Source organism: Hyperolius riggenbachi, chromosome 4 (assembly GCF_040937935.1).
Source record: "Hyperolius riggenbachi isolate aHypRig1 chromosome 4, aHypRig1.pri, whole genome shotgun sequence".
In the NCBI taxonomy this organism is placed as follows: Eukaryota; Metazoa; Chordata; class Amphibia; order Anura; family Hyperoliidae; genus Hyperolius; species Hyperolius riggenbachi.
Genome location: NC_090649.1, coordinates 446,864,977 through 446,889,204, shown reverse-complemented (window position 1 = coordinate 446,889,204; position 24,228 = coordinate 446,864,977). Strand labels below are relative to the sequence as shown.

The 24,228-nt window shown below is 44.6% G+C and overlaps 1 protein-coding gene across 1 annotated transcript in view; it reads right to left on the bottom strand.

Annotated features, from left to right (window-relative positions):
* Positions 1 to 6,997: 6,997 nt before the first annotated feature.
* Positions 6,998 to 24,228, bottom strand: part of ZFAND3 (zinc finger AN1-type containing 3) — a 202,646-nt gene continuing 185,415 nt past the window's right edge. Inside the window, exon 6 of the mRNA XM_068232702.1 lies at positions 6,998 to 8,543. Within this exon, the coding sequence (XP_068088803.1) occupies positions 8,389 to 8,543 (155 nt within the window). The 3' untranslated portion in view covers positions 6,998 to 8,388. The remainder of the gene's footprint in view (positions 8,544 to 24,228) is intronic.

The window sequence follows — 24,228 nt, the reverse complement described above, 5'->3', positions numbered from 1 at the left end:
TTGCGATAACTTGCAACGAGTCTTTTACAGCTCTCTGGAGGAATTTTGGCCCACTCATCTTTGCAGAATTGTTGTAATTCGGCTTTATTTGAGGGTTTTCTAGCATGAACCACCTTTTTAAGGTCATGCCACAACATCTCAATAGGATTCAGGTCAGGACTTTGACTAGTCTACTCCAAAGTCTTAATTTTGTTTTTCTTCAGCCATTCAGAGATGGATTTGCTGGTGTGTTTTGGGTCATTGTCCTGCTGCAGCACCCAAGATCGCTTCAGCTTGAGTTGATGAACAGATGGCCGGACATTCTCCTTCTGGATTTTTTGGTAGACAGTAGAATTTATGGTTCCATCTATCACAGCAAGCCTTCCAGGTCCTGAAGCAGCAAAACAACCCCAGACCATCACACTACCACCGCCGAATTTTACTGTTGGTATGATGTTCTTTTGCTGAAATGCTGTGTTACTTCTATGCCAGATGTAACGGGACACGCACCTTCCAAAAAGTTCAACTTTTGTCTCGTCGGTCCACAAGGTATTTTCCCAAAAGTCTTGGCAATCATTGAGATGTTTTTTTAGCAAAATTGAGACAAGCCTTAATGTTGTTTTTGCTTAAAAGTGGTTTGCGCCTTGGATATCTGCCATGCAGGCCGTTTTTGCCCAGTCTCTTTCTTATGGTGGAGTCGTGAACACTGACCTTAATTGAGGCAAGTGAGGCCTGCAGTTCTTTAGATGTTGTCCTGGGGTCTTTTGTGGCCTCTCATATGAGTTTTCTCTGTGCTCTTGGGGTAATTTTGGTCGGCCGGCCACTCCTGGGAAGGTTCATCACTGTTCCATGTTTTTGCCATTTGTGGATAATGGCTCTCACTATGGTTCGCTGGAGTCCCAAAGCTTTAGAAATGGCTTTATAACCTTTACCAGACTGATAGATCTCAATTACAGTACTTTTGTTCTCATTTGTTCCTGAATTTCTTTGGATCTTGGCATGATGTCTAGCTTTTGAGTTGCTTTTGGTCTACTTCTCTGTGTCAAATAGCTCCTATTTAAGTGATTTCTTGATTGAAACAGATGTAACAGTAATCAGGCCTGGGGGTGACTACAGAAATTGAACTCAGGTGTGATAAACCACAGTAAAGTTATTTTTTAACAAGGGGGGCAATCACTTTTTCACACAGGGCCATGTAGATTTGGAGGTTTTTTTTCTCACTAAATAATAAAAACCATAATTTAAAACTGCATTATGTGTTCAATTATGTTATCTTTGACTAATAGTTAACGGTTTTTGATGAGCAGAAACGTTTAAGTGTGACAAACATGCAAAAGAATAAGAAATCAGGAAGGGGGCAAATAGTTTTTCACACCACTGTATATATATCCATCTATATATAATATATCTATCTATCTATCTATATATATATATATATACATATATATATACATATACACACACACATACACACACACATACAGTGGTTTGCAAAGTATTCGGTCCCCTTGAAGTTTTCCACATTTTGTCATATTACTGCCACAAACATGTATCAATTTTATTGGAATTCCATGTGAAAGACCAATACAAAGTGGTGTACACATGAGCAGTGGAACGAAAATCATACACGATTCTAAACATTTAAAAAAAAAATAACTGCAAAGGGGGGTGTGCGTAATTATTCAGCCCCCTGAGTCAATACTTTGTAGAACCACCTTTTGCTGCAATTACAGCTGCCAGTCTTTTAAAGTGGACCCAAATTAAAAATACAAGATTTCAAAAATAAAATCTATTTTCTAAATTATAATAATAAATAGCAGCCTTTTTTCAGCTGCATGATGACAAATATAAAATATTTTACATTTATTGGAGGAACCCCTCCCTTCCTTTCAAATTGACGGAACAAAATCCGGCAAACTGATGGAGTAGATGGTGTCCGGCAATGGATGAATTGCTAATGGCTGCCCCCAGTATAATCCTAGTTATTAAAAGAGAAGGGTGAAAAGCATGCACTGAAATGCTCATAGGCTTGAAGGAGTGTTTATCTTTGTATGTGTCAGAGTGGTGCAACTAAATATTTTTAATTAAAAAAAATGTTTGGTTTGGGTCCGCTTTAAGGTAAGTCTCTACCAGCTTTGCACATCTAGAGACTGAAATCCTTGCCCATTCTTCTTTGCAAAACAGCTCCAGTTCAGTCAGATTAGAAGGACAGCATCGGTGAACAGCAGTTTTTAGATCTTTCCACAGATTCTCAATTGGATTTAGATCTGGACTTTGATTGGGCCATTCTAACACATGGATATGTTTTGTTTTAAAACATTCCATTGTTGCCCTGGCTTTATGTTTAGGGTCGTTGTTCTGCTGGAAGGTGGACCTCCGCCCCAGTCTCAACTCTTTTGCAGACTCCAAGAGGTTTTCTTTCAAGATTGCCCTGTATTTGGCTCCATCCATCTTCCCATCAACTCTGATCAGCTTCCCTGTACCTGAAGAGAAGCACTCCCAGAGCATGATGCTGCCACCACCATATTTAACAGTGGGGATGGTGTGTTCAGTGTGATGTGCAGTGTTAATTTTCCGCCACACATAGCGTTTTGCATTTTGGCCAAAAAGTTCCATTTTAGTCTCACCTTCTTCCACATGTTTGCTGTATCCCCCACATGGCTTGTGGCAAACTGCAAACGGGACTTCTTATGCTTTTCTGTTAACAATGCCTTTCTTCTTGCCACTCTTCCATAAAGGCCAACTTTGTGCAGTGCATGACTAATAGTTGTCCTATGAACAGATTCCCCCACCTGAGCTGTAGATCTCTGCATCTCGTCCAGAGTCACCATAGGCCTCTTGACTGCATTTCTGATCAGCGCTCTCCTTGTTCGGCCTGTGAGTTTAGGTGGACGGCCTTGTTTTGGTAGGTTGACAGTTGTGCCATACTCCTTCCATTTCTGAATAATCGCTTGAACAGTGCTCTGTGGGATGTTCAAGGCTTTGGAAATCTTTTTGTAGCCTAAGCCTGCTTTAAATTTCTCAATAACTTTATCCCTGACCTGTCTGGTGTGTTCTTTGGACTTCATGGTGTTGTTGCTCCCAATATTCTCTTAGACAACCTCTGAGGCCAGCACAGAGCAGCTGTATTTGTACTGACATTAGATTACACACAGGTGCACGCTATTTAGTCATTAGCACTCATCAGGCAATGTCTATGGGCAACTGACTGCACTCAGACCAAAGGGGGCTGAATAATTACGCACACACCACTTTGCAGTTATTTGTAAAAAAATGTTTGGAATCATGTATGATTTTCGTTCCACTTCTTTGTATTGCTCTTTCGGGTGGAATTCCAATAAAATGGATTCATGTTTGTGGCAGTAAAACGACAAAATGTGGAAAACTTCAATGGGGCCAAATACTTTTGCAAACCAGTGTGTGTGTGTGTGTGTGTGTGTGTGTGTGTGTGTGTGTGTGTGTGTGTGTGTGTGTGTGTGTGTGTGTGTGTGTGTGTGTGTGTGTGTGTGTGTGTGTGTGTGTGTGTGTGTGTGTGTGTGTGTGTGTGTGTGTGTGTGTGTGTGTGTGTGTGTGTGTGTGTGTGTGTGTGTGTGTGTGTGTGTGTGTGTGTGTGTGTGTGTATTCTATATTCTGACATTCAGCAGCTTCGTCTGTGTTTTCAGTTTTCCTCAAAATAAAGATAATATATCATGGTGCAGTATTTCTGTTCATATAATGTTCACCAACACCGCCTTAGTGGACACACATGTAAAACCAAAAACTTGTATATGCTATGGACTGTAACATGCGTACGTTAAAAAGGGGCGCTGGGAAAAAAGGGCGCCGGGTTTTAAACGATAAACATGGATAACGTTTAAAAATATAATGTACTATATTTCGTTTAAAAATAATGTTTTATAAAGTTATAAATCATTAAATAATGTGCATGAAATTGGCAATTGTGAAAACGTTAATCTTCCGTTTAAAAAGTGAAACGTATAATAACGTTTAAAAAAAAAAATAGTAAGTAACCCTCCCTGTACCTACCCCTAACCCCTAGACCCCCGTGTTGGTGCCTAAACCTAAGACCCCCCTGGTGGTGCCTAAACCTAAGACTCCCCTGATGGTGCCTAAACCTAAGACTCCCCTGGTGGTGCCTAAACCTAAGACTCCCCTGGTGGTGCCTAAACCTAAGACCCCCCTGTTGATGCCTAAACCTAAGACCCCCCTGGTGGTGCCTAAACCTAAGACCCCCCTGTGATAAGCATTAATAACGTGTGAAAAAAATATTGTGCTGTTTTTCGTTTAAAAATAATGTTTTAAAAAAGATTGTACTGTTTTTCGTTTAAAAATAATGTTTAAAAAATTATAAATCATAAAATAATGTGTAATCATGAGAAGCAGTTATAAAACAGTAAAAGTCTCCGGGCGCCGCTTATAAAACGTTATTTTTCTCCGGCGCCCTTTTTTCCTGTCGGGCGCCCATTAAACGATATTTATTATGGGAGTGAATGGCGGCGCCCGATTTGTCCACTTGCCTTAGGCGCCCGAATTTACTGTTACCCTGTAACATTCTGTGGAGATGCAGCTGTGGGCAGTCAGGATGCCCCCGCAGCTGCTTCGGTTTCCCTGTCGGGCGTTTCTCCTGTCTCATTGGCGTCTAGCACGCCGAGGGGATTGACAGTGGCTCATAGAGTGGCTTTGTCGCGCGCGCGCGCACAGACGGGACCTTTATGCGGGGAGGAGGCACGTCAGCTGACCTGCCGGTCGGCTGACGTCAGAGAAGACTCTCGGCAGCTCTGATTGGCTGATGGGTGTGACCGAGGGGGTCTCCTCCGCTTCTTAAGCCTCCGGGAATCACTCGCAACTTATCTGCTGTTGCGAATGCTTCGTGTGAGCACTCAGACCTTAGTTAGTTCCGGTGTGCTTTGATCTGGGAGGAAACCAGGGATTTCACACAAGACTAGGAATTGATATTACTACTGTTATTATTGCTTGATTATCTGTGTATGACTCTGGCTCTCTTCTGACTACTCTTACGCTATTAGATTCTGTACTTTCGCCCATCTGATCCTGTTGCTGACTCTGCCTGAAATACCTTTATCCTTCTGCCTGCTGATTCTGTACTGTATCCTCCTGTCTGTTGCCGAACCGATCTGTCTGACCACTCTACTCACCAGTGAGCCCTTGTCACTGTGAGGTTCCTTACTGATAATACCCACCAGCTCCTCCGGTGAGGTTCCTTACTGATAATACCCACCAGCTCCTCTGGTGAGGTTCTGCCAAAACTAATCAGTATTACTGTTGCACCAAGCACTGTACACTTGCTATTACCTTGTTTGCTATACTTGCATTATTGGTGATTCTGCAGATCACCATATAATCAGGTATAGTGTCTGATTATTGGTGATACTGCAGATCACACAATAATCAGACTTCTGATTGCTACACCAATCGTTACATGGACGTTTCTATCTCACTCAGTACTTGGACTTCCCTGAATATACTAATGTGTTTTGCATTTATAGTCAGTGGACTGTGTGGATAAATGACTTTATGAGCGCTAACCCTATTTTTATTTATAGAAATCAAATTGGACCTGTTGGAAATAAACAATTTGACAGGAAATCTGATGGGAAATTGCATGGTGTGTACCAGGCATTACTCTTTGAAGTTAGCCAAGAAATGTTATCATTCAGGTGCAGAACTTTGTGCCTTTGTATGATGTGATAGCATGTATAGTTTGCCACCGCAGTTGTTGTAAAAACCTCACGGAATATGCTGGTGCTGCATAAAACTTGAGTAAATATTTCCACCTAAAAGTCAATATGGTTCTGTTTCTGTGACAGGCGATATGGCTTACATCCTTAAATTCAAGAAAAATCTACTTTCAAACAGAAGTTCTATTATCTCTGTGGACACAGCAATCTGAATTTTTTGGGGAAATTTTAGGAATATGGAGCAGTTTGATAACTTTACAAGTGACGGCGCAGAAAATGAAACGCTGTTATGATTTCACATCCGTCTCGTTCTTTGTAAATGCAGCCCTGAATCCAAAAAAGTGTCACAAAGAAAAAGAAGTCCAACACGATTAAAGTTGAATCTGGTTTGTTTAATGTTTTCTTCTTTCTTTTAGAAGGAAAGGGGGAAAAAAAGAATAATGTTACAAGCTTGATTTTTTTTAATATATTTTTTTTTCCTTTTACAATGTTAAACTAAAACAGTTCTAGGCTACATGTGATAAGTATATCTAGAACACAAAAATGGTTAAATAAGATTTTTTTTACTTTTTTTTTGCTTTTAAAGATACAAGAAATTAAAATGTTCCTTACATTTAACAAACTTCACAGAACAGATACTGCAAAGGAACAACCCAGTGAAATATCAGCATGTGGCAAACTGTCCGTACTCCACCATAAACCGCTCATGGTTGGTTGGCATTCATTCCAGCCCCCTTTCAACTAACCTTGTGCCCAGAAATAGAGGAAATGAGGAAGAGGCCTCTATCTTTGTCATTAAGAGGAGGCAGGTCTTCTGCGTAAAAGGTATCAAAATTAATGAGGGTGTCTAACAAATGAGATACCGATCGTAATCTATTGCATCAGAAGGGGTGTATGGAACATAGTGGTCTTTGCGGCATATTCAGGATGAAGAATCGCAGAAGATCCGTGGACCTTCCTCGTTGCAGAGAGAAGGTCCATTCCTGGAAGAAACAAGAAGCTACAAATTCTGTTCAAGACAAAAACAAAATTGGTGGCAGCGGTGGGATAAACCCCTGGATCATGCTACGGATTCAAATGGTTGGTCACAGGTCATTTCAGTTGGGAATCTGGTTCTCTGGGACTCTAAAATTGCTCTGCAAAGAAAAAGCTCATCTTAAAACTGCTTATTTTCTTTCTAAAAAAATTCTAACAATAAATTAAACAGGTGAGCCCCGAATAACTGCCATTCCCTTGAGTGCGTAAGTGCAGAGGTGAAAAAAAATTATGTGTATGAACTCAACAAGTTTAAAAACAGTCATCAGCGGTTACTATCGAGGTGGTTTGAACACACAAGAAAGAAAACTGCTTTATTATTTGTCAAAGTGCCATCAGTAATGAGGAACAGGATCACAAAAACATTTCTATGTGAAACAGTCTTAGATCATTAGCAAGCAGGCTCGAGCCTTAAAGACGAGACAATAGTAATGACGGATACTCTGTAGTCCGTGAGGGTTTTTAGATTTTTTCTGTAGTTCTTTATAAAAAGTTATCGGTAAGTAAAGGCTCTGTTCTGTGTTTAGGACGTTTCCTTGGCCCACATAACATTTTATTTTCTCTTTCTTTCGACAACTTGGAATTGCTCTGATTCTTATAATTAATTTCATAACCCCTTTACAGATCTCCCTCCCCCAACTGCATAGAATCAAGGCCAATTAGCCCTTTCTTTTTTTTCGTTGCACGAGTCAACTTTGGAGGTGAGGGTTACAAAAGAATTCTAGTGGATAAGGGAAGTAGAAGGGAAGTTGTTCCTCGACACTGTTGCTGTGTTACGTTTGCTACAAAACCTGTTACCCCCCACCCGCCATTCATATATGTCTAGCTACAGAAAGCGACTCTGTAGGCTTCAGCGTGGCTACTGTGCTGTGAATTAGCCTTATTCGACCACAAACAACGTCACTTGGCAAATTGCAAACAAAAGCCAATCAGGTTAAGGCTGTTGGGAAAGATCTGCTTGCCGTTATTTAGGTTCTCAAGCTAGGAAAACTTGCATCTTGGCTTAAAAGTGCTTAAGTATGGCACCGACTAACGTCCCACGAGCGCCTAGCAATACTTACGAGCGAGAAGACGTTCTATTGCCAATCTATGACTTTCGGCGGTACTTGGATAACCTGATAACCGGACTGGGAGGTTTAGACCTGCCCAATCAAATCCCTGATGCTGTTAATAGTTACACTCAGATACAGAACAATGTAGAAAGTTGTGACCAACAGGATCTTGAATTACAAACTTCACACGACAATGGATGATCATTTTTTTTTTAAACTTGTGGTAGTGCTCTATGTCAAATAGTGAAGACAATGGATCAGATACAGAACAGTCTAGAGTTTTTCGTTTACAGCGGTTTTAATTTTTCCTTTCTTTTTTTTTTTTAGCGTAACGGAAAGATGAATACATCGTTATTCTATAAAGTTAAATAAGTCTCTGGTGGGTTTATTTTAACGGCCCACAGCCGCTACCTGACGACAGCTCTCCAAAAACCGACTGTATTCTCTTAAAGTACCTGCACAGCTTTTTTTTAACCAATTTAAAAAACAAAAACAATAGGAAGGAACCTGATTGGCTGTAGTCTGTCACTTGCTTAGTAGTGAGAGCCTGCTTGACTTTGTCCTAAATAAGGCTAACATTAGTGAACTAAGATGGACAGCATTTGGTTGGAGGATCTGGCAACTCAGGAACACCCTTCACCGATGCGCTGACAGGACCTGCCCACTTTCCGGTCTAGTTTCACCATCTTAAGAATGGCCTCCTCGCGTCCACGGCCCATGTGGTCGAATGTGCAGTCGTGCTGTTCCGGGAGCCGGTGTAACATACAGAACACGTAACCTGTGTGAGACAAAGACAGGAGCGTTAGTGGAGGGAACACCAAGCCCAAGCTGTACATCTGCTGTCGGAGACAAGACATCTTATTTAATCACTCCATCCCCGGCAACGCTTTAAATGGTGCTGCATTAGCAGCTGTCAGCAGCATTGTCAGTCTAGAATCTTGGGGGAATATCTGTGGTTTGACATCTCGGGGAAAAAAAGACAGCATATTAAAATCCAGAAACCAGTCAGCTAGCTCCCAGTAACAGGACGGTTGAAATAAACATCTGCAGTAGTCGACTCTGTACAGACGTCATCTGCTGGTCATCAGTGCCAGTTCATACAGGTTTGGCCTGGCAAAGCTTAATGTACAGCTCTGTAGAGAAAAGAGGGGAGGAAGGAGCATTTGTGAAGCAAAATTGCAAAGTTATAATTCAGACTGAGTTCTGCTGACTTTCGCTCAGAGGAAGCCAACAGCGTTTGGCGAACGCTGGAGGCAGGGGGGATGCAGCGACACATCTACTACCTGGTAGGACTCCTCTGTCCCCTGTGGACACTTGTTTCATGCGTTTCATCATTATTCTTTATCTTTATTGGTGATACTACCTTGTTTCACATGCTTTATTGATCTGGATGCTGTGTTCACGTTTCACACTGAACACCCTTGCTATTTTCTCTCCTCAATTACTTTTAGGCTCATCTTTTATTTACTTTGGTAAAGTTTATATCACTATGATATTATTATTATTATTATTGATTTTTAAAGCGCCAACATATTCTGTGGTGCTGTACAAAGTAAGAAACAAACATGGGGTACATAATACAGACAATAGTGTACACCAATGTACAAGATACATAATTAGTGACAAAATAAAAAAATGATACAAAATACAGAATACAAAATACATAAGTGGTAATGAAAGTGATAAAAGTAACATGATAAATAAAATGTATAATTATTTCCAAGACACAAAAGGGGGAGAGAGCCCTGCCCTTGCGAGCTTACAATCTAAAGGGAATGGGGGGAAACAAGAGGAGGGGTAGTATACAACAAATACATAGAGGCAGTGTGTTTTAGGATACCTAGTAGGAGTGCAATTTGGTCTTAGGACAAAGGGAAGTGGCCTAAGGTTGGCGAGTGACGGATGTGTTGTGGGAGGGCATTCCAGAGGTGGGGTGAAGCACGTACAAAATCTTGTAAGCGTGAATGTGAGGAGGTGATTCTAGAGGAGGACAACAGAAGATCATGTGCAGATCTGAGATTGAGATTGGGTTGGTATCTGGAAATTAGTGAGGATATGTACCGGGGAGAGAGATCGTGGAGCGCTTTGTAGGTTAGGGTTAGGAGTTTGAACTGGATCCTCTGGTTAATTGGCAGCTAGCGAAGAGCTTGACAGAGAGGGTCAGCAGAAGAAGATCAAGAAGAAAGATGAATGAGACAAGCAGAGGAGTTCAGTACTGACTGGAGTGATATTCTGTGGGATGTCCTTTTCCCTATAATACTTGAACATTGGCAATCTTTGCACAGGTTAAATAGCACTTTATTTGCCTCTTTTGCACAGCTCTGACATGCAATAATACTTGAATATGATCTGCCACTATATTTTTAAATTGCTTTTTTACTGTTTATCAGTATTGCACTTTATATTACAATGTCTTCCAGGGTTATACTGTATAATTGTGGATTCATTATTTTTATTGACCACATGGTCATCATTCCTTATTGGGAAGCCCCTCCCTGCCAATTTGATGCTTTTAGTTGTTTTCAGGGTTATCTGGAGTTGTTGAATAAAATTTATATCATTTATAATATTTTCCAGTGTGATGTGGTATTTTGAGGCTCATGCTCTTAGTTGAGAGGTAGTATATGTAGATTAGCTGTTCTGCACACGCTGGTTTTGGATTACTGATTCAGTTTATTGTGGTTTCTTTTCAGGTATTCTGGTGACTTCTGGTCACATGACTGAGTTCTGCTGACTTCTGGTCATGTGACTGAGTTCTGCTGACTCCTGGTCATATGACTGTGAGCTCTGCTCACTCCTGGCCATGTAACTGTGAGCTCTGCTGATTACTGGTCACGTGACTGTGAGCTCTGCTTATCACTAAGTTATCAGATATGGTTATTTTTTGACCTGCGGCGGGTTTTAGTGCTGCCAGGTCCCTGCCGACCGAAGCGCAGAGAATTCTGGGAAGACAGCAGAAGGCAGAAGATGCGGCCTGATAGAGGATTAGCTTTTATACAGACGTTCTATGGCCGCCTCATCCCTGCTGCATTATACCCCACGTCCGCAGCACATAGACGCATTAAAGCTGCACTATCCCAGTGCTTTATGTTCAGTACAAAACTCTCTGCTAGGATTTATCAATAGAGCCCCGGCCTATGGAAGCTGACAGAGCTATATATAACAGCGCCAATGAATCCGGCTCGGATAAAAAGCGATTAGCGGGCTTTGCGCATTTTCAAGGCTTCGGCGAGTCCAATCTAGGGCTTGTTTTTCTGCAAGAATCAAAATGAATTTCCCACACCTGGTAATGAAATGCGGGGAATACATTAGAAGTCTCTGCGTTCCTTCGCACAAAATGTCAGGATGTTAACAGCGCTCACACGCCTGGCGTTCTGCATACCAACGGCGGCCTGGCCGATCGGCTTATAGACCGGGCTAATACAAGCGCTGTAAATCTCAATCACTCCCATGTCAAACATGTTGCAAAACCCCCCAATGGAGTCGGAATATTAACAGTCATGATGAGAGATGGCGGAGCGGATCCGCGGCGGTGGAAGAAGAGTTGCTCAGGAGAGATTTGTGCCATTTGGCGTGTGAACATGAGAAAGCCACATTCAGGGGTAAAATGACCCCAACTTGTTCCATCACGTTACATCGCAATCGTAATAAAGGCCTCACACTCACTGCGGCCGAAAGCACGATCAGTGTGCGGGCGGCTTGCTTCAAATGGGCAGTAGCCGGCGACACGTGGCGACAGACCAGCTTTGCGGGGGGTCGCCGATGCTGGCCGGAGGGAATCAGGACGACGTTGTGGGCACAGGGCAACTCCAGGGGGCTGCAAGAAGCCCCAGGTAAGTTAAAAACATTTTTTTCCCTGACTTAAGTATTCCTTTAAGTAAATAAAGAGTTTTATCTATTTGCCATAAATAGCTTACAATCCTTGCAAGATCCCTTGTAATTAATGTATCTGGATGGCATTTAGATTTGCAAAAAAAAAATCTCTCTTCTGATTGCATTTTCTAACATTGTCAGTCAACAGGAATAGAATCTGAAGAAGGCTTAGCTGAAAACTAACTGTTTTTCTTTTTCAACTAGCCAATACAATAGAGCTTGTATTTTACAGACAAGAAGATTTAAACCAGGATAATAATCCTGATCGTAACACAGGATAATCCTGTCTGTAAATACAATCTCTAGTCTCCAGCAATGCTTAGCTACGAAGATAAGGAATCACACACAGTTTCTCTCCCTTCTGCCTCCTCCCCCTCCCCTTGCTTGTGGAGTAATGAGACACAGACTGGGGGCTAGAATGATTTGTCTGTGATCTGTCCATACAGGAGCAGCTTGCTAGCAAGTAAGGATTAAAGGTAAATGCACTGAGATGAACGCTGCCATTCACCTCAATGCGGGGCGCGATGGATCCTTGTGCTAAACCACGTGGGCGGTTCAGATGGACAGCTCCAGGCAGCTCACTTTGTCACGCTCAAATGTTTTTTTGCTGCCGCCCAGAAAAGCATTTGATGTTGTTGTTGTGCGTTTGGAGCATTAGGGAAATACAATGTAACCGCGGATGCAGCAGACTCCAGAAGCTGCATGGAGCATCTGGAAAAACTTGATCAACCCTGGCGCTTGACTAAATGACGGAAAGTGCTGCGAGAGGAACGCCCCCATTCATCTCAATATCAACGCAGTGGATCCCTAGCTTAAAAGTGGACCTGAACTCAGAAATTCCTCTCTGCTCTAACACATAAGCAACAGCATAATAAACTTTAAAGAAAAACATTTCTTTGTTACAGCTGATACAAATCCTGCAATAAATCTGCAGTGTCTACTTCCTGCTTTCATGGAAGCAGACATAGGGTTAACACCCTGTGTTTAAAAATTAGCTGCTCTGTCGTGGCAGCCAGCTGAAACCGCTTAGATATCAAATTACACTGTGATTAGTCACAGATGAGGGGGAATTAGACAAGCTAAATTCTCTAAATACATACAGGGTGCATTTCGCTGTTTTTCTTCTTTCCTGTGCAAGAGTTCAGGTCCACTTTAAATGCCAAGGGACAGTTGTCATCTGAACCAAGTAAATCTATGTATTATTATTAACAACATTATTATACATTTACTAGCTGACCTAAGCCCATTTAAAAATGGGCTCTAGGTCTTTCACCGCTGCCTGCCACGTGCTACTCGTCGCGCGCACCGTCCGCCGTGCACATCCTACGTCCTGTCCCAACGGCAGTGTCGGTGCAGGACATGCGCAATAGCGCAAAAGCACTGACACAGGGACAGGACGCAGGGACACAGGGACAGGACACAGGGACAGGACGCAGGGACAGGACCAGGACGCAGGGACAGGACGCAGGGACAGGACGCAGGGACAGGACGCAGAGGGACAGGACGCAGAGGGACAGGACGCAGGGACACAGGGACAGGACACAGGGACAGGACGCAGGGACAGGACGCAGGGACAGGACGCAGGGACAGGACGCAGGGACACAGGGACAGGACGCAGGGACACAGGGACAGGACGCAGGGACAGGACGCAGGGACAGGACGCAGGGACACAGGGACAGGACGCATGGACACAGGGACAGGACACAGGGACAGGACGCAGGGACACAGTGACAGGACGCATGGACACAGGGACAGGACACAGGGACAGGACGCAGGGACACAGGGACAGGACACAGGGACACAGTGACAGGACGCATGGACACAGGGACAGGACACAGGGACAGGACGCAGGGACACAGGGACAGGACACAGGGACAGGACACAGGGACAGGACGCAGGGACAGGACGCAGGGACACAGTGACAGGACGCATGGACACAGGGACAGGACACAGGGACAGGACACAGGGACAGGACGCAGGGACAGGACGCAGGGACAGGACACAGGGACAGGACGCAGGGACAGGACGCAGGGACGCAGGGACAGGACGCAGGGACAGGACGCAGGGACAGGACGCAGGGACACAGGGACAGGACGCAGGGACACAGGGACAGGACGCATGGACACAGGGACAGGACGCAGGGACAGGACGCATGGACACAGGGACAGGACGCATGGACACAGGGACAGGACGCATGGACACAGGGACAGGACGCAGGGACACAGGGACAGGACGCAGGGACACAGGGACAGGACGCATGGACACAGGGACAGGACGCATGGACACAGGGACAGGACGCAGGGACACAGGGACAGGACACAGGGACAGGACGCAGGGACACAGTGACAGGACGCATGGACACAGGGACAGGACACAGGGACAGGACGCAGGGACACAGTGACAGGACGCATGGACACAGGGACAGGACACAGGGACAGGACGCAGGGACGGGAAAGGACGCAGGGACAGGACGCATGGACACAGGGACAGGGCACAGGGACAGGACGCAGGGACACAGGGACAGGACACAGGGACACAGGGACAGGACGCAGGGACAGGGCGCATGGACACAGGGACAGGACGCAGGGACAGGACGCAGGGACACAGGGACAGGACGCAGGGACAGGACGCAGGGACAGGACGCAGGGACACAGGGACAGGACACAGGGACAGGACGCAGGGACAGGACGCAGGGACAGGACGCAGGGACACAGGGGTTTTATATATAGAGATGTTTTCTGAATGGAGAAATGTGACTTTGCAGCGCTGCAAAACTGTACTTTTTAATGTTTTCATAAATGATTATGACGTTTATTGCAGCATTTTTATGTTGTTTGTAAATGTCAAGTATGAAGCGTGAGAATGGTTACCCAGATTCTCCCTCCGTAGGCCCCGCATAAGGTAAACGCAGCATATTTTACATTCAAATTCTTATTTAAATACTGTTGAAAATAAATACAGCTTTACTAATGCATTTGCACATAGCCAGGTATAAAGGTCACCAGAAACGATCGCTCATGATCACTTCGGGTGTCAGCGATCCATATATACTGACCTAAACAACATAACACACTCACTGAATTAGGTTTAAAAAAAGAAAACACAACAGCATATCCTCCTCAATGACCTACAGCTGCCTGCTTACTACCTCTTCCTCACTCCTCCCTACTAGAGATTGAAAGCAGTGGCAGGTTACTGATATATAGGGAGGTGTGGCTTCCCCTGTCTTCTCCCTACATGGTTGCATGTCTAAAGGGGGAGTGACTACCTGGTCAGGAGAGAGAAGTCAGCTGGAGGTTGCTGAGGAGGAGAGGCATAGCTATGAATTGGCACTGCAGGTTTTTTTCTTATTTTTGTCACAAAAACATCACTAGGAGGGCGGGGCTACATACCCAATATACAGCAATATATAGATATAGGAGGTGATTCTGATGCTGACGCCAGGAAAATGAATGCACAAGTGGGTATTTTCTGCATTCTACTGTTTGTAATTATGGTTCACCTTACCTTCCTAAATACTTAAAGGGCCACTATTACAGATGGTCAATGAGATTCAAATGATTCCAAGTGGATGCAAACTGTATGCTTATTTATGTAGTTTGGAAACAGACCAATTACAATCAGTACCTGCTGTTCCATTTCCAAGCTGCCTACATTTACATAAAATTAGCATCAGCTTAGAATTACTAGCAGCACAATGGTAGGGATGATCAATGAGATGCAAATATTTCTGAGTTCATGCAAATTTATATGCAAATATTTGCAGCTTGAAAATGGACCAATCAGTTTAAAACTGGGTGGGACTTGATTGGTCCATTTTCAAGCTGCCTTTATTTGCATAAAAATTTACATAAATTTGCATACACTAGATCGTTTAAAGTCTGCGATAAGCCCCGCCTTTTTCTACGAGGAGCTGCAGCATCCGGAATGCAGAGAACAGCTTTATCACAGAAAGAACTGCTGGAAAACAAAAATTTCAAAAAAAGAAAAAAGCGAAACTGTAAAGTTTGACCTTTATAAATCTGTTTTGGGCAAGCGATGAAATGCATTCCCCTCGCTCTCCAAATTGGGCGGAATTGGCTGCAGTCGCACACGGCGCTGGTGAGAATTGCAGGTTACGATTTGCCCGAATACAAGCGAGGGGTGTGCAGCAAATTGCGGGCAGTGCTCAGACGGCACGCCGTAACCGCGGGGAGGCAGCCCATGGCGGGCGATCGTCATTCCAGTCACGTCTGCGCCATGCTTATTCTCCAGGAGACGGGCAAACCAGGGTTTCTATTAGACAGACACACACTGATCGTGTCCGCTATAATTCTCCAAACAAACCAGCTCTTAACACCGCTGGTCCAATTTTCTGCTCCGGTTTCCATTTCGGCATCTCCTTGAGTGCATAGATAGTGGGCGTCCCTTTCTCTAAAGTCACCTTCCGACTCGGGGATAAAAAAAATAAAAAGTAGAGGCACGTTGCGCTGCAGCCGAGAGAAACGCGGGAGAATGTCCCCGGCTACGTTCCTGAATAAAACCTGCTTGTGGCAGTAATACCAGCGGTAAAGTTGTTTGTAAGATCGATTGGGTGGCCATGCTGGCTTGTGGATCGAAAGTTCGGTCAACCCGCAAAAAACGAGTGATGTAAGGACAACTTAAATCTTTCGGATGTGAGGCAAGTTAATGGTCTAAAGCTGTCCATAAATCTACTGATATTGTGGCCCGATCTACCATCCTATTCAATCATTTTATATCAGGGGCGTCGAACACAAATACAAAGCGGGCCGAAATTGAGCTCTGGGACCAACCTGCAGCCCAACCTCAATGTCTAGTGGCCACCTCTCTCCCTTATAAAACTCCCTGGTGTCTAATAGCCCCCCTCCATCCCCTATACAGTTCCCTGATGTTTAATGGTCCTCACTCCCTCATCTATACAATTCCCTGATGTTTAGTGGTCTTCCCTCCCCTATACAGTTTCCTGGAGTCTAGTGGCCCCTTCCTTCCCCTATACAGTTCCCTGGTGTCTAGTGACTCCCTTCCCATATAGCTTCCCTGGTGATCTAGGGCTTACCCTCCAACATAGCTTCTCTGGTGGTCTAGAGTGAACCAAACATAATGCAAAGTGGGGAAACCCCCTGAGGGCCAAACCTGATGGCTCTAAGATTTGGCTCAGGGGCCGGAATTTGACATGTTTGTTATATGAAAATCGATGCTGCAACAAGCATGCATGATCGACAATTTGAGTGATTTCAGGACAAATTCAGTTAAATGTATACATCGAGCAAGCTGGAAAATCTTGGTCCAGTGTGGTTCATTGGGTGTGCGTTGATAATAGCATGCGATATCGTGATCACCGACGAATGTGGCTGACTCCCGTAAATGCCCGCCACCCCCCGTTGCCTGTTCATTGCCAATCTCACCTGTTCAGCTGCCATGACCCCCTGTCTCCTCCACTGTCTTCCATGAGCTCCGCAAGGCGTGTGTGATGTCACACACTTGCCACATAGGTGGTGCTTGGTGGAGTCAGCGGAGGAGACCAGGAGTTTCGACAGCTGGACAGGTGACATTTGAATACGCTGTCACCGGTGGTGTGGGGGGAGACACATTAGCATTTGGAAGGTGTTAAGGTGGATAGAATCGGCCGTGTCGCAAGGCCGATTCCTGAGAGATTTCATGCCCAGGCCGGATTTATACTTTTTCCGCCTCTAGGCCAACTTTCTTGCAGTTTCAGCAGCAGCAGCCTCCTCCTATTCCTTGCGCAGCTCCCTCTTCCATGTCTAACATTCATGTACAACAGCCTCCTTCAGTTTTATACAGATCCTGTGGGCAGCTGCCATTTCCATGCATTGCTCCTTATTTGCAACTTCTGCATTTGCAGCCTCATCTTCCATATGCCGCAATCCCTCTTCCATGTCCAGCCGGCCCTTGGCCAGCTGATGCCCAAGTCCTGGGCCTTGTTGGCCTTTAAAAAAATGTGGCCCCGTTTCATGCTAAAATCGATTGCAAATCGGCCTACAGTGTATGCAGCCAATATCTCCCTCTCTCCGATCAGAGAGAGATCCGTTTCCTGGTCAATCTGCCCATACATCCCTAGATATATGGGCACCTTTAGATAAGGTGTGGTCTGCTCCCTGTAGCAGTTGCACTATGCTACAGTATGGACAGTCCTAGGCTCCGCCACTTCAGATCTGTTCCCCCCACGTAGTCCATTTCTGCCTAATCCACGCCGCGGTACGGTTAATACTGTTCAGTGAATTGAAAGAGCGCTTTCAGACTATTAATAGAACGTTCTTTAGATACCTGCAGTTTAGGCATGCTGCTCAGGCACGAGTCCCCAATTCCACATAAATTAGAGCGGTTATTAATCACACAACGCTTGATTAAGCTGCCGTCGGCCATTTACTCCTGTTTACTGAGTAACACCCCTACTGAGGCCTCCATTACTTTCACTCAGCAGAACAGAGACGTTCCTGAGCTGACAGAAGGAAAGTGGAAGTTATCCTCAAAGACTTCTCTTCAGCGGTAATTTCTGCTGGAGTCTCATTCAAATAAAACCTCGACATAAATCTCAGATGTGGGGAAATTTACAAGATTGCCTGAGTTAGTTCAGAACTCCCAGTGCCGTTCTGAAGATCTCTGTTCTGAAGGCCTCCCTCCAGGAGAAGGCCCATTCACGGCTCTTCCAGGAATAGATGGGGCTGAAATACTAACCAGCGCGTAACAGAAATTCACAAATCATAGTCAAGCTACTTAGCGGCTATGGAAGAGGGAGAATCTCTTTGGGTGTCCATACATTACTCAATTTTGCGGGGCGATCAGAGGCATAGCTACGTGTAGCTCCCATGTAACCTATTATGGGTGGGTACATTTTGTTGCCCAAACTATTATCGATAAGTCGACACTGAACAAACTCAATAATGAACCTATGGGGCCAAATGACATATAGGATCCTGCCCCCCCTTAAAAAAAAAAAGTGCACTAAAAGTAGATACTTTATTGATGAGGATAGGAGGGCTGGAGGGAGGTGGGGAGTAGATGAGGAGTTGGCAGAGAGCCGGGTAGAAGTTCTGCCCCTTTCTTATTCTTTCAAAGGTGCAGCAGAGACGGGGAGGCATTGGGGGATGGTGCAGTCCAATTCATCGCCCACCAGAATCTGCGCCGGGGACAGATGTCCCCCCTTGCTCCCCCTTAGCTACACCTCTGGGGCCGATCAACCTTTCGATCTGATAATTGGTTTCATTCGGAGGAAAACCGAAGCTGCAACATGGCCACCCAATCACTTTCGATTGATTTCCAGCCTCACCTCTGGTGCCTGGTGTATTTTTCAATTGTCACCACAAGTGCTTGTTCCACATGACACCAGCGCATGTAGTGACATCATGTGGCTCAGATGCTTGAGGTACAGCTAGAAACAGAAGGAGGCCAGGAGTTGCGTCAAGTGGACAGGTGAGCCTTCAGCACTCCACATGGGCCCGAGGGGGGTCTGACACATACATGGGGGGGGGGGGGGGGGCGTTGTGTGGTGGTGGCGGCAACACTCTAATGTCCCCACCACAATCACACACTATTATTATTATTATACATTTACTGTATACAGCTCTGATATATACCATAGTGCTGTACAGAAATCACTGCTCCATTATCATCAGTCTCTGCACCAGAGGAGCTTACACTCTAATGTCCCCACCACAGTAATACACTATTATTATCATTATACATTTATATATATCTGATATATTCCACAGTGCTGTATGGAGATCCCTGATCCTTTCCTATCAGTCTCTGCACCAGAAGAGCTTACTCTCTAATGTCTTCTCCACAAACACTATTATTATACATTTATATAGCTCTGACATATTCCACAGCACTGTACAGAGATCAATGGTTCACTCCCATCAGCCTCTACACCAGAGGAGCTTACAATGTAATGTCCTCACCACAGTAACACACTATTATTATACATTTATATAGCTCTGATATATTCCACAGCGCTGTACAGAGATCCCTGATCGTTTCCCATCAGTCTCTGAACCAGAGGAGCTTATACTCACCTCAGTCACACACAGTTATGTATTTCTATAGCTCTGACATATTCAGTAGTGCTGCACAGAGATCTCACACTGTACATTCTAGTTAGAGGGTTATACTACTGGATGTATCATCGTATGAGTTCCCGGGCCCTGGCAGTGAAGGGGTTAGCAGCGCTTTAGCCCAACTGCAAATCCCAAACAATTAGCTATTCCGCTCACCTCTCCCAATCGGCTGGATAAGGGCGGCACAACTCATATTACAAATTGCTCTTTTGAAGATCAAAGTGGAGCGGAATTTGTCTGTATGCACTGCAGATGAGATTGTAATTTAATGATTCCCCCCCCCCCCCCCTTGCCGTGGACTTGGCAGCATTCCCACAGTGGGCTGCGGGGCGAAGACGCACGGACGGCGGAGCAGAAAACAGGGAGGTGTGAAGGAGTGGAGGGGGGGAAGGCAGCGGCGAGGGGCTCAGTGGCTGCATCTCTCTCTCTCTCCTGAGCTCCCGCTCTGCCATTAATTGGCACCTCATTAAAAAGTAATGAAAATGACATCTTCTGTTCTCGCAGCTTCAGGCGCTGAGCGCTACAAAGGGGGCGAGCGCGATTCACAACACGTTCCGTTTATACAGCCGGGGCTCTTAAGCATTATTTATGAGATGTGATTTCCTGACCGTGCTTAATAACCTGTTACTGAGGGGACTGCGGAGCCCCCGACTGCCAGTTCTGGAAAACACACAGACCTGATAAAATGGACTTCTCAGATTTTCCCTCACTGTCACGCTGTGCTACAATTGTCACTTTACAGCTCATTAAGCGGCAGATCTGTGGCTGCAGCAATCTCAAGGCTGTCTGTTCTTGGCTGGCAGGTTAAAGGGAACCTGTTGCCGCAAAAATAATAATGTGGTACCCGAATATTATGCTTGGTTTACACATAAATCTGTACATTTCCGGTGCAGACTTGTCCTGTCAATTTTACATCAGTTTTCTATCAGTTTTACCTGACTGGACCAGAAACATACACCTTTTATGTGTGAACACACCCATAGAAACACATACAAAATTGATTCTAACTGTAATATTGACAGCACAGAACTGGACACCTTTGTATGTATGAATCATGCCTAAGGCTGTGTTCCCACTTGTGCCGGACCATGTGCGGCCAGCGTAGTGTCTGCTCCAATGGTCCGCCATAGTCCTTGCTGTAGCCCGGAGAAGATGCATTACTCCCCATAGGCTATATGGGAAAATACATCCACCTGCCCGGGTTTATCGCGGACTACACAAAAGTGCAATCCACTTACTGCAACGGATCCCACCAGGGCCGGTTCTAGACTTTTGGCTGCCTGAGGCAAACTTGTGAGGATGCGCCCTCTCCTCAGTCAGGACAGCAGTGCCACCCCCTCCCTTCTGCTGTGCAAGTCAAATGAAACGCTGCTGCTCTCCTGCCTGCCCCCTCCTCACTCACTGTCAGACTCCTCACACAGCACAACAAGCTGCTTTTCCCCAATGATGACTTCTTCACCTCACTCTCCTCTCGCTTCTACTCCTACTCTGACTGCATGCTGTTACAAAAATGATGGCTCTGTAATCTCTGCACCTGATGCACATGTTTCACCCTCACCTTGCTTCATGAGAGAACCGGTCCTGGACCCCACGCATCTTTTGCAGAGTAACAAGTGTGAATGGCTTTTATTTATAAAATAGGAGCTGTTCACTGTCCGTTTAGCAATGAGCGTAGAACATACTCCGCTCAAGTGGGAACACAGGCTTAGGCCTCGTTTACACTTAATCACTTGGTATGCGTTTTTTTTCTTCTCCATAGCAGTACATTGTGAAAAAGATTTCAGTTAAAATGTGTTAAGTGTGAACTGCGCCATAGGAAAACATGGGCATTACCTTGAAAATCAGTTGCCCTTTCAGTTATAACTGAGAGCAACTGATTAAATGTAAATGGGGCCTTAGGGTCCTTTTTCACTTAATGCGTTGTGCTGTGTTGTGCGGCCCTGCAGCTTGGCCTTAAAGGGAACCTGAAGCGAGTACAACTATTTAAAATAAACACATGAAGTAGCTGGATATGAATATTACATAATAACCTCACCTTCAGTTCCTTTCAGAAGCTCACCATTTTCTTCTTACAGTGATCCCTTCCAGTTCTGACAATATTTTGTCAGAACTGAAATATACCAGTTGCTGTCAGTTATATATCAGCAGCTGTCAGTTACAACTGAATGTGCAAATGGCCTGGTCTTTAGGGGAGTTTAAAGAGAAACTCCGACCAAAAAATTTAACTTTATCCCAATCAGTAGCTGATACCCCCCTTTTACATGAGAAACCTTTTCACAGACAGACCATCAGGGGGCACTGTATGACTGATATTGTGGTGAAACCCCTCCCACAAAGTAACCCCTCCCACAAGAAAAGTTTGAACTTTTGTGGGAAATAGCGGTTTACAGCTGTTTCCAACTGCCAAAAACCATGCAGCAGCTACATCACCTGCCAACAGCAAAATGTTCACTGGAGTTCCTCTTTAAAGAGAACCTGTACTGAGTAAAAATATTTAAAATAAACACATGAGGTAACTTCAAATGAACATTACAGAGTTACCTTGCCATCAGTTCCTCTCAGAAGCTCACCATTTTCTTCTGACAATAATCCCGTCCAGTTCTGACAATATTTTGTCAGATCTGAAATATATCAGTTGCTGTCAGTAAAATATCAGTTGCTGTCAGTTATAGCTGAGAGGAAAACTGGTGTACCAGGTAATGTCCATGTTTCCCTATGGCTCAAGTGGGCGATGTTACAGTTTAACTGTGTGCTGACCAGAAAGCTGTTATGGGGTAATGGCTATTTTCAAAATGGAGGACGGAAAATTCCCTTGATCATAGTGAACAAATAGGACGCGGGACAGGAGAAAGACACTGAGGAGTAGACTACATGGAAGGTAAGTATGACTTGTGTATGCTTATTTTGACTTTTATTTTCAGTACAGGTTTTCTTTAACACTGTGGTCCTCAAGAGGTTAAGTATAAAAGGGCCCTTACCCATTAGGAAACGCAATTGCGTTACCTTCTGTTTTCATTACTGTGTTTGCAGCGTGATCCGTCTGGCGTATGGTGCAATTGTAGTGCATTTGTGCTTGCGATTTTCAATAGGAGGGAAAAAAAAAACAAACTTGGCTGAAAATTGCTGAATCGCACAGAAAACCACATAGCGTCGTGATCGCTATACTATTTTCTAAGTGCTAACGCACCAAAAATGCAGCAGGCTGATGGCTGCCTTTTGGGAAAAAAATGAATCCCACAAGTGGGAAGCCAGCACTACAATTTACAGGTTAACCGCGGTGCTGTAGTGATCTGCAAAACGGGAGCATTACAATTTTCAGATCAAAGCGAACCTCGCGGGAGAGGACCCTCAGAGTCTGCCTCTGCTGTCCTCTGTACAGAGCCCACTAAAGGTGTCCATACATTACTCAATTTTCCATTGGGAGATTAAGGAATCGACTTTATTGGGCGATTAAAACAATGTGGTGTATCGAAAGTACATGGACTAGTGGCCCACACACTGCCAGCTAGATCAATTCTCCCTCACTTATCTATCTGAACGCTCTTGTGCATCCATGCTCTGAGCCGCTGACACCGATAATCAATTCTGTGCCGATGAATATCAGACAATTTCTTTATGATCAACCAATGCTTTCCATTCTGCTTGATTTGGGCAGATATCGGTCAATTTCCATCAATCAAACAGAATAGAACATAATCGATTCTCTGATAACATTTTCAAAGCGAACAGTCGATTGAACAGGAAAACCGAGTAATGTATGGGAACCTTTAGAGCAGATTTAGAAACCAGTGATAAACTTGGCGATAACTTATCCTTGTTATTCTCAAACAACAGCATTAAAGCAGCAATCAGCTGCTATCTCACTACTAAATAACAGTAACAATAATATCGGAAATAGTGCAGCGATAAATACAGACCACTACGTCATCTTGGCTTTATAACTGCGTCTTAGAATGGACTAAGGGCTCTTCCACACTAGGACATTGCGTTTGATGCGATGTTATGGTCGCACAATGTGTCCCTAACGCAACGCATGTCACTTTTGATGTGTGACGTTAAATTGCCCTGCGTTGTGTCTCGCGGTGCGCCGTTTTCATTGCATACTGATAGAACGAAAACGGCGCATGCGTCACATTTTTTACTGAGCATGTGCAAACAGTCCAACGCAGCTAATAACACACAGCATGCAGCACTTTCTAAATATTGCTACATGTTACACACAACGCAACGTGAGCACTGTGAATGTCGCACATACTTTGTGTTGCTGTGCGATAGTCTGGGTTATCACTTTTTAGAATGTGCCACCTTAACGTCGCACTGTGAGAGAGCCCTAAAGTGTTGTATTTTTTTTTTGGTGGGGGGGGGGGGGGGGGCAACAAAAGATAGTAGTAGGGATATCTAGCTATCTACCTTTCTAGATATAACCTTGACATCACACTGTGAACTTTGGGAGGGGTTTCACCACAATTTCAGCCATACAGACCTCCTCCTGATCTATTTGAGAAAAGTTAA